Below are 11,674 nucleotides of genomic sequence, written 5' to 3'. Positions count from 1 at the left end.
TATGTCACTGCAAACTACGCATGGTTTATCCTGGTCCAAGTTACAGAACCGTCACCTACCTGGGTACTTAGGTACTAATACCAGCGTTGCTAGACTGTCAAACTCTGATGGAGCAAGTTAAACTCACTGTAATAGTCGTATTAAAAACAGAATCAGCCCAAAACCACGTGTAAAACATTTAGAAGGATATTCTTTATTGAATGTCCTCAGTGGGACACAACTTGTAACATGAGGCATTCCAAAAAATAGTATTCCTTTTTCTAAATGCATGTTAATTTCTTATTTATTTCAGGCTTTACTAGAGACTCAAAGTATACTGCGCACTCAGGTTGCAAATTTTACCTTCAACCTTGGATTTTCAGGAAAATTTTACCACACAGGTAAGAAGGAACTTCATGCTCTCAGGTAGCTGCAGTTAAATAGATGACAGGATTTTAAACTTAGCTTTAAACATGCCCTTTTTAAATAACACACGGGCTCAATGGAGCAGTGAGAAATACATGCTCCAGCATTTCAGCATCCAGTGTCTAATTCAGTGTCCGAAGCGGTAAAGGTACACTATGGAGGAGCTTCTGGGGAGCACAGAGATGCCGTCAGTGCTTTTCTGAAAGATGTGTGCTAGTACATCTCAGGGTTATAAGGGCGGCAAAGTAGTTGCCAAGATCTTTTTAATTCCAGAAAAGGCAGGACACGACTGCAAACACCCTACAGTCTTTTCCAGTATGAGAGGTATGATGAAATATAAAAGACTGGGAAAATCATGTCTCAATCTCTGAACAGGCAGAAGTGTTTGAAGAGGATGCACAAGATTTTGTTATGACTGTAAAGGTGACCTGTCTCACTGGCCTGCAAATCAGGAAGGATGATAAAAGGAAAACAAGTTGAAAAGAAATTCATATTGAAACTCTGCTCCTTTAACAGTCTATGCAGTAACAAGTTGCACACTTAGACTGTGTTGCTGTGGAAGATTAGATGCTTTTAGATCTCCTCCTCATGACTCTTTTCTCTCTTTTGCTCCATTTCTCTACAGCACAATGCCTGCTTCTTTTTGGTGTTTTTTTTCTTCTTTTTTTTCAATTTTTCCCCTCCTCCTTTGCCTTCTCCTTAACACTTCCCTGCAACTCCACTCTTGGTGGCTTCCCTCTGCTGCCACAGAGCCATGCTGCTCCCTAGTCCTGCTAAGGCAAAAAAAAAAGCCATCTTCAGCCACTCACTTGGAAGGAGACACCTCCTGTACCTGCTTTCCAAACCCCCTGCTTTTCCCACCTTGAAACACCAGCTCCAAAATCTTCAGCTCTTGGACCTGTTCAGCCCCATGTAGCGACACTTGCTGAGCAGCGCCTGGGGAGCTGAGAACCTTCTCTGGGGCAGCGAGAGGGTGGGAGGGGAAGCTGAACAGCAAGGAACGATGCAGTCCCAGCTGTCACGGGCCAAGAAGCAGCTGTAGAGGAAGACAGGTCACCCCTCTCAGGTAGGCATAGCAGTGCTTTTTGTTGCCAGTGTTTGAACACCAAACAGATGAGCTTAGCCAGCTCCCTGGGAGAAAGGCAGGCAGGGAAGCATTTGAGGGATGAGCAGAGAGAAGGAAACCAAAATTATGTATTTATATCACTGCCGCTTTCAAAGTCCAGGCTGTTTTCCCCTTGTGCAAGCACATAATGCTAAGCAACTGCTGCCCAGGAAACCTTACGGACTCAAGATACAGGCTGGAGAGCCAGAGAAAAATGAAAGGTAGAGAGATAGAATTACTTGCCTGGAGCCATATAACAAGCCAGTGGCAGACCTGTGATTAGAGAGCAACTTCAGAGATGGAACTTCAGTATTCTCCTCACTTCATCTCGGCCTGCCTGCGCCGTTATTCCTTCTGGAGATTAATTGGACACACACGTTGTACAGCAACATAAAGAAAAATAGCCCGAGGCTCCAAGCTACTCCCACGTAGGATGCTGCTCAGTTGTGGGCACCTAACAGAGGAAAGCTGGTATTAGTCATTACAGTGTCCAGGGCAGAGAAAGGTAATTCAAGGAGGGGAGAAGGTAGACTAGGAGACGATTTTTTATAAATACTATCATGTACTAAACAGTGGCCAGCACAAAACATACAGCTTTTTTACAGAAATCAAAACTCTGACGTGCCAATAGACTTCGGATTCATTTATTTCAACACCCTCCATGTTGTCACAGGTTTTCCTGCCCAGCTAATAATAACGCTGACCAATTTCAGATTTGTTACTGCTGTAGAGAGAAAACAAGAGAAGGTGCACATGGGCCTCTCCTCCTAAGGCTCTCAAGGCTTATAAAAATAGCACAGAATTACTTAATGAGCTGAAGCATGTCATTGCCTCCATTAAGGACCCACTGCAGCCTGCACTCAGCCATGCATCTCACTTCTTAAGTGAAAATTGCATTTGCAGGTTCTTAGTGGTGTTTTCTCATATCAGCTTAGTGGAAAGGTTACAAAGTACTCTCCGTGTAATATTCATTTTATCCACTCATTATAAATAAAACATAGAAAGGTGTTCTTTAATTACTTTAAACGTGGCTTGTTTATCCAGAGACTGGTTTAGGATCAGATATTCAACACGTTTTATTAGCACGCTGCAACTGCTGTGCCTTATCAACTTGCACAACGTGTGATTTTGCTCTCCTTTCTAAAACTTGGATCATTTCAAAACCGCAGGAGGCAGATGAGCATGGGAACGTGTTGGCAGATTAAACAGTTGCACATTTGCATCAAAAGATGTTGCTGACATCTGTACCACAAATCCTGATTCTAGCTGGCGTGCCTACACACAAGTACAACAGCTGACACGTCGGCCTCACTGCTCCTCATCTCAGCACCTGGTCAGCTATGCCCTGCAGACATAGCGCTATTAACAAAAAGAAAAGAAAAAAAAAAAAGGAGACCCTATTAGTTATACAGTTTCAGCAAATGCTTTCTAATTGTCTGTGTTGTGCCAATAGAAATTCAGATGTTATCAGGATTTAACCTTTGTTTAGATTTTGGACCTTAACTTCAAACTTCCTTTCAGTTTTGAGGCCAAGAGACATCCAGGTAGTGGATGTAGTTTTAAAACACGGGATTATTTCTTACACAAAAACAAACTTTGAATTATTACCTATCCGTGTAAAGTGCGTGCTGCGTCGCAAAGCAGATACATGTTCACCTCCTTGATCATAGGTATACTTCATTTTTCAGATTTCACATTAAAAATAAGACACAAAGTTAAGAATGCTTATTGTACAAGAAATTAAAACCTCAGATCCCGTTTTGTCCCCAATACTGTGAATAAGGGACTGGACTAAATTATTTAAACAATAGAAGTACTCTCCAAATGTTCCATTTTACTTCTGCATTAGATTTTTTGCAAATAACACTACTTCAGAGTTTAAAAAAATCAAGCTACACTTATTAAAAGCTTCTAAAGAAAACTATCCTCAGAACAACACCAGCACCAAACGGTGAACTTCCAATCATCCTGTTTCAGCTCAGCCTTTACCCAGTAGCTTGTTCTTGTTTAAACTGGAAAATGTTATGCTTCATCTTGTTTGATTTTTGTTATGGTAAAGAAAAAGTGCAAAGTTTGATCTAAATGTACAAGGACATCACTAAGAAATGGTATTTTAAAAAAGCAGGTTTTAATAATTAAATTATATCAAGAACCACATTCTGCTTGAAATGTAATAAGGCGCTAAATTATACTTGGGCCTAAATCTTGTATCAAATGATTGTAGTTGTTGATACATTTCAAATATCCACTTCTTCATCCCTACCTTGATTTTTCTACCTTGGGTTACCCAAGAGACCTTCAATGGCTTCAGAGTCTCCTGTCTCCTTCTCTTGTGTCCTGGAAGCCTTTTTTAACTGCCTTCCCCCAATCACATTTCCCTTCCGTGCGTCTAGGGGACTGCAAGTGAACCACATATCCCCGCAAAACACAGAGTGTGGTTATTCGACAGATACAGGAGACAAAAGTTTTGCACAAAGGAGCAGACATCGACAGAAGGAGCAGCGATCGATCCTCTCCTCTCAGGAAGGAATTACCTGGAAAACAAGGTTGTTTTCTTTCTCTAGCAGCCCTCCCATCGGCAGGAGCATCTTGCTTAGAACTTGCAGAGTGATTCAGGAGTGAAGCGATTCAGTGACACCAGGAGAAAGTTTCAAAGTAGTGCTCTCTTTGTGTAGTGGCAGTCTTTGAAAAACACTATAAAAGTGAAAAATAAAACTAGAGAGCTGAAGTGCATGCACATTTCTGCCACAAGAAGTAAACAGTGACATCCATGGAGCATTTTCTGCTGAAGAGTTCTGCAAGACAAGCTATGTTTGCATCAGGAGACTGATTTTGACAATTATTTCTTTGACCAAAACTAAGTAAAAGCATTTAAATGGTAAAAGAGAAAGCAAAGCTGCCAATAACCGAATATTGTGGAGTAATTTCAGGGTGAAGTTACTGAAATGTAACTTGGCCTTTCCAATTTTAAAAAGGACTGCTGACATATGTCTGCAGATGTTCAAAGCTGCATTGTATCATTTCTCACATGGAAGGTTTTCTTTGTTATAACCACACATGCTTGTTCCTGTCTGAAGCAGATACTCCTCACTAACCCCGGAGCTTCTATTGTTTTTATTTCAAGATTAAACCTGGCAAATATTGAATACCGAACCACAGGAAACAATATTTGGAACTCCTTTGCCATTACAGCTTCATGTTTTCCACGCAATTGTATTTTCAAACTACTGCAAAGTTATTTCACACTTGCCTAGTGTGTAAAGAACAAAACACAAGTTTAAAAAAGACATTTTCTGCTGTTCTTTTCTACTATACTTTCCTTTCTTGCTTCTGCAGGGACTGAGGAGGAAGACGAAGGCGATGACCTGCTGCTGAGATCTGTAGATGAGTTCTGGTGGTTTCCCCACATGTGGAGTCACATGCAGCCTCACCTCTTCCACAATGAGTCCTCACTGGTGGAGCAGATGATTCTCAACAAAGAATTTGCAATAGTGAGTAGAAGTTAAGAAAAGATTCACTAGGATGACTTTGCATATCACAGCTATGCTTTTCAAGTTGTTGTAATGTTTATCTGTATTATACATATATGCATATATTTACAGAGAGACACGAAAAAGCAGCAAGATGGAAGCTCAGCCCCAAAAAACCTTTCTGTGACTCAAACTGGGGCTGAATTTTGTCATGGCTTTCTGGAGAGGCAGCACCCACAAGGCATTACCCAAGTAACCTTGCAAAAACATAGAATCCAGAAGCAGTAAAAACTCAGCAGATATCAGCTGTATTTTAAGCTTTAGGAAAGCGTTTACTAGGTTATCGGCTTCCTCAAGTCTGATACAAACAAGGAACGGACAAAGTTGCAGCGATTCCTAAATGTTGTGTTGTTTGTGAGAAGTCTTGAAGCTAATGAAGCAAATAAGTGAAGCTGCTGGATTTAACAGTGGCAGGGTTTTTTAGATGACCTGCTTGAAAATATGCTTTCTACATAGCTAACCTGTAGCTAATATTTACAGATAATGATGTTTCATTTTTGCTCATTTGTGTTGTTGACTTACAAGAGCTATCCTCCTAGCATTGCCCAGAGCTCTGAGCACTTGTACTCCAAGGTCAGGTGCAAACCATTTAGAGTCCTTTCAGGGTAATTCTACTTGCTTGTTGAGCATGACAAAGAAAACATGAAATCCATAAAAGCTAGCTTTGGAAAAGGCACTGTGTGGTCTTTGACACGGCATAGAAATGCCAAGCAATCAGAGCCACTCAAAACAGCAGAGCGACACAGTGGGGCCCTCTCTGCCGCTCAGGGGACACAGCTCTCAGCCCTTTGCAGCTCAGCAAGGCCAGCCAGCAGGTGCCCCTTCCCCCCATCCCTCACACAAGCCAAGGCTCACCGGGAAACCAGCAGATGCCTGAACGAGCAATTGGAAGCAAATTATTCTCTTGCTTACAGAAATATTTTCCTAGCAGCCTTTAAAGAAAATTCATTAAAAATGGCTTAGCTGTTTACTCTTCTTGCCAAACTTCCCCTCTTTCCCGTCTCCTGCTTGGCAAGCTGATAGTACAGAGACATTTTGAATTACTACTTTTCCTTTCTACAGTTCTGCTTTACTGTCAGCCGTCATTCCTGGCATGGCCTGTTCGTGCCTCGTGTGTCGCCTGGCTCAGAGGACCAAATACAGTTGAAATCCTAAGTGCAAGCATTTTTTTTCTAAATTATCTGTATCTTAAAAACACATGATCTCTTCAGCTTCAGATCTATGGAGCAATTCTTCTAGTGTTCTACGTTAAACCATCTTCAGGAGTAAAATCTATAGCACAACCTAAAAACAGGCTTGTAATAAAGACTGCAACTTGAACTACAGAAAGATAAAGCCTGTGTCCCTGTCATCACTGAAGGGTAGAAACTCCTTAGGGTGCCTATAAATAAGGAGCTGATGTCAGTGAGAGGCTGCTGTTATTACAGTTTTATTTCCTGCTAACATTTGGACAGGGATTGTACCAACCTCTTAACCTTGAATCTATATGAGCTGTACAATTTACTTATGAGAACATTTCTTTTCAAAAGGCTTCCTGTGAAATCCTCTCTGTGGGAGAAATTTATCTTCCTGGTGTGACAACCTTCCCGATAGCTATCACCAAGGTCCCAGCCATGACTTCAGAGTAGTTGTGCATCCTCCCCTGCTTTCTCATCCTCGGCATAAGGTCTTATTCCAGAAAGGAATTCCCTTTTCTACAGCTGCACATCTATGCATACTCAAAAGTTAAAGCAAACTCCTTGTAATTATGCTTTGAATTCACAGCATGGATCCAAATTTAAATTACAGATTTAGAACAACACATAGAAAATCTGCTTGACGTTATACATGTTTTATTTGTGCTCTAATATATTCGCCTAGTATTCTACTTGGGGAACACAGATTGTGCTGCTGCCATTTCCTCTTGCATTTCCCATTTTAAGCTGCAAGCAGAGATGACACTTGGTGTTAGTTTCTGCAAGGAAAACTGCAGTAATTAATTTCCAATTATGAACATTTTACTTCTTCACCTGATATGGTATTTTTTAATTCATTTTTTAACATGGGTAAAAAGGAAATGGTGTCTTTAAGGTGGGAGAGCACATCATTGTGCCTGGGAAGAACAGTCAAGGTTGCTTTAAGATCCCGAATACCACAACAAAAACTCTGCTCATCAAGACACTTTGACTTGCCCTGGCTTGATCATTTCAGAAGAAAATTAAAAATGGATCACTGGATCCAGAAGCCTGCATCCAAATCCCATCACAATCCACAGGTTCTCCATGCAAGAGAGCATCAGCCTTGGGATTGACATTGTTGAAAGGAGGAAAAGGTTTAATGAAAGGAAAGTCCTTCTCTTGAGTATTGTGAATTGAAGTCAAGCTTAATAAACACAATTCAGTACACCTCAAACCCTATTTCACAGATATTAATGCATGAAGCTATAGATGTACATAAGTGTAATTCATTAGCTCTTGTATTTATGCTGCATGCATAATCCTTGGTTTGCAGGAGCTCAAGAACATACACACTCTGATAAACACAGGTGAGAAACGCAGGTGTTGCAGCTGGCAATGAGATAAAAGACCTCCTTCTGTTTTATACAGATATATTCCTACCTCATAATGATACTCTATGAAACAGCGACTTATAATTGCAGCCTGCCTCCAACAGCAGTATCACAAAAAAATGTAGAAATCAAATACCTAAACAGTTTTGTATACATGCAACTAATTGCTAATTAGGTATCTAATTGCCTTGCTTTCAGTGCAGATATGTATACCTCCATGTATCTGAGACTTAGCAAAATCAACAGTCTTGAAAGAATTCCCTCACATATGAATTGCCCATGAACCAGGAGGCTCCCTTTAACAAGCAACCTCCAAATTATTCTATTTTACATGTCACTGCGGTATTTATCTTTTCTACTGTTTTGTGCCTAGCTGGTGAGAGGAGACTTTCCCACGTCCTTCATAAATGTTATTGCCCCACTGCTGTGGATCCAGAAGGCAACACGTGAAGTTTTGCCTGGCCAAGTCCTTGTCACTGTGTGCCTGAGCAATGGGCCCCACAGCTGTCCCCATCTGCAGCCCCATGCCCCCAGCCCTCGCTGCCTAATCTCTTCTCAGGCACTCATTATATCCTCAGCCTCAGAGGAACAAGAACCAGAGATTCTAATTCTCGTAAAGTAACTTTGCTATCCTAACGTCATCTTATTTACAAAAATATGGATGGGATGCTTCAGAGCCTGGCTAAGGAAATGGCAAATTTATTTTGATTATCATTTGATTATCGGTTGAGTCTGACTTAATCATGTTTTGTGGGCTTTTGCTATCAGAGGATGCCAAAATCCTTAAGAAGACATTAATAAATTAAGCCTTGGATTAACCTTTGCAACTGATAATATCTCAAGTATTATTCTCCTTGCTTATAGGCAATGCACGTCATACACAGAGGTAAACAAATTGCACAAGCACAAGTCTGATAGTACCTCTTCCAGAAATAAAGTGAATTCCCTTTTGTACATCCTAATCTGACACGAAAAAATGGAGAATATATTTAATCCAAAGCCTGCAGCTCTTTATTTTGTCCCATGATTTATTTGCTCAGTGATTATCTGCTGTGCTCATTTGTGGGCACATGTGCCCAAAGCACGATAGAGACAGGGCAAAAACTATCACTGACTGTAAGAAGGCAGCTGTGATCTGATATGAAGAAGTAAGAGAGAGTCATACACAAACCAAACATTTTCAGAGATACACATATACAAACTAAGCAAGTCAATTGAGAGCCCATCAGTAACACTCCTTGGCTTTCACCTCCTATTTGTAAATAAAGTATGGATGCACATTAGCACATCCTCTGCCTATAACTTTCAAGCTGCCCAAGCCACAAGGAAACAGTGAGCTTTTAATGTATCAATTAAGAACCAAGAATATGAAGACCACTGACCACATCTCAAAGGCAAAACATCTATGTGTGAGAAGAGTCTTAATTTGTCACATTATTAATACCTGTAAGTTAATGCTGGAAAGGAGAGATGCCCACTAAAGGCTGCCTCTAAAAATTTTCTGTCAATGCTCTGCATCGATAGGATTACATTGCTCTGTGCCGACAGAATAAGATTTGTTCTGCCTAAACTTAAGGTCCTTCCTAAACCGTCCACCTTTACTAGTGCTCTCGGCCTTATCAGACAGCATGTCTCCAAGACTACTTCTACTTACTCAGGGTTTTTTGGTACCAAAAGCATGCGAAGTCTCTGTGCTGGACTGCCTTGCTTCATTTTACATCCTCTGAAACACAAGATCCTAGATCCCAACATCTTCTCTCTGCCTCTTGGTAGCCCGCTATAAGCGCAACACATGTCTACAACAGATGTCATGGCGATATCTGGGAGACTACTAGATAAGACCAGTGAAAAGTTGCTTTTTCCTGTGTCCCTGTGAATCCTGGACCTGATATCAACACCAGCAAGCACACTTGGTTAAAACCCCTTGCTCTCTCTGCTCGGTGCATCGTACAGCCACAGAGTGAGGAAGCACGCCACAGAGACAAGAAGACAACGGTGAAAGAAAATCCCGACATACACCGAGTCCCTACATCTCTGTAACCATCACCTTTCATTTGAGGAACTGTCTGGTCTAGCTAGAGAGCTTTTAAGCAGGTTTTTCAAGTTTAGAAATGAACTACAACTAAGTGAAGGCTGAAATATCTATTCAGTAAAAATAATTTAACGTAGTACTGTATTGTCTCTTACAAAAAACTTCACCCATGCACAGCAATATTAAAAAATACTCAAAATATATGAAACTTACATAAATCTTTTACCTTTGGAAGTTAACATCTTCATAAGTACTACATACACTCTATCATCTACTGTTGGACATCATCAATAATAATTTAGCAAATTGATCTGAGTTAGTATTGTTAACTGTTTCATCTAATATAAGTTTTTACATGAAAGAGAATCCTGCAATTCAACTGATTGTGTGAAAAGACCTACAGTAGACATAAGATTTAATCAATTAAAATTAAAGGTTGCCTCTTTAATCTTTCTCTGGCAATGGCCGATACAAGATATTTCTGTAAAACAAATCAATGATCTTTAAGAACTAGAATACCAGCCTTGCTATAACAGGTTATTTGATTTAATTTCCTACTGTATTTTCACAAAGACTTGTGATATTGTGTGCAAGCAAAAACTGCAGTTTTTCTGCCCAACAAGATTCTGCTAATAGAAATCATTGATCTTCATATGAAATTTTTATTCAAATTACCAGCATCTTCTCACAGAAAAAGTGACCTGAGAAGGCAGACGTACTTCTTAAGAATATACCTCCTTCTGAGGAGCAGTGCTCATCCTGCAGTTATAAGAATTGAATGTCTCTTAACACCCAATTAAAATAGGAATACAATCTTCATCTGTCAAAAAAAATGGCTCTTGGATCCCAGGTTAAGCACGCAAAGGAATGTAGTGTTGCAGTTCTCAGTGCCTAAAAGGGCCAGCAATCTTCTAAGCTAGAGAAACACGCACAAAGCTTTTGAAGAAATTTATAAATGGAAAACAAGATAAAAAAAATCAATTAAAATTTGGAATGTAACAATAACCCAATAAGACTTCTGTAGGAACTTGTTCATCAGAATATATAAGAAAATACACTCACTAGAGACATCTCCCGTTTTGCCCAATAGCTTAGACTCAAATGTATGCTCCTCCTTTAACACGTTAGTTTGCAATCTCAAGCTCAATTTAATAACAAAACGAGAGGGGGGAAAAAAGCAAACCGAGCCACAGAAATGAGAGATGACAAAGAATATTTAATTTATCCAAGTAAACTGAACATGGAACTGACCAAAGAAAATGTGATTATGTTAGGTGTTTCTTCTTAAAGTCATATCGAGTGTCTGAGTCACTGACATCCATTTGTTTGATGAACTATGCAATGTGCAGGTTTTATTCAGAGGCTAATTAGGTTTTTATATTGAGAACTTATGAAAAGCTGCCTTATTTCATTTGTGAGTGGCAAATTACCATTTCACCATTCTGTTGCTATGGCAATACCAGCAGCAACTAGTGAGTAGATAAACAGGATTTCACCTATATTCATCCAGATACTACTTTCGGACGTCTCGTTCAGAGCAGTGTTCATTATCTAGCTCAGGACACATTTGCTTTACATTTATGTGGCTGTATAATCCCTAACACGGGCTTGGGGAACATTTGTAGACTCAAATTAATATGGTATATTTAAATTAACAGAGGACATTTGACAGAGCAAGGCATCGTAGACCACTCAAGCAGAGTAATAGATAGTCGGATTTATAAGAAACCTTTAGATAAAGCTTTTTCCTTAAGACAGTTCATGGCAAAAAAAAGAAAGTGATTTGACACTTGTCATTGTAGAGCTGTTGCTCATTTCACCCTTAAACTGCCTCATGCCTTTCAGGTAGGTGACAACATCAATAAGCAGAAAATACATTTTGTTCTCAGTAAATTATGAAATAATGAGTTTGGGTTTCTTTTTGTCAAGGTCAGCCAGTACCATGAGATCTTTACTAATAATGAATGGATAATATTAAGAGGTGGCATTATGTGATATAAGAATAAGTGTTCCCCACAACTCTAATTTAATTATTGTCACTGAATAGAAAGCCT

At 39.8% G+C, this 11,674-nt stretch overlaps 1 protein-coding gene across 1 annotated transcript in view; it reads left to right on the top strand.

Moving 5' to 3' along the window:
• Nucleotides 1–292: 292 nt before the first annotated feature.
• LOC104276344 (bifunctional heparan sulfate N-deacetylase/N-sulfotransferase 4) overlaps nucleotides 293–11,674 on the top strand; it is a gene marked incomplete at its 5' end in the record, with an annotated part of 44,211 nt that continues 32,829 nt past the window's right edge. The window contains 2 exons of the mRNA XM_009872624.1: nucleotides 293–380; nucleotides 4,847–5,001. Coding sequence (XP_009870926.1) covers nucleotides 293–380; nucleotides 4,847–5,001 — 243 coding nt within the window. The remainder of the gene's footprint in view (nucleotides 381–4,846; nucleotides 5,002–11,674) is intronic.

Source organism: Apaloderma vittatum, unplaced genomic scaffold (genome assembly GCF_000703405.1).
Source record: "Apaloderma vittatum isolate BGI_N311 unplaced genomic scaffold, ASM70340v1 scaffold15277, whole genome shotgun sequence".
Classification (NCBI taxonomy): Eukaryota; Metazoa; Chordata; class Aves; order Trogoniformes; family Trogonidae; genus Apaloderma; species Apaloderma vittatum.
This window is presented reverse-complemented; position numbering and strand designations above follow the sequence as displayed.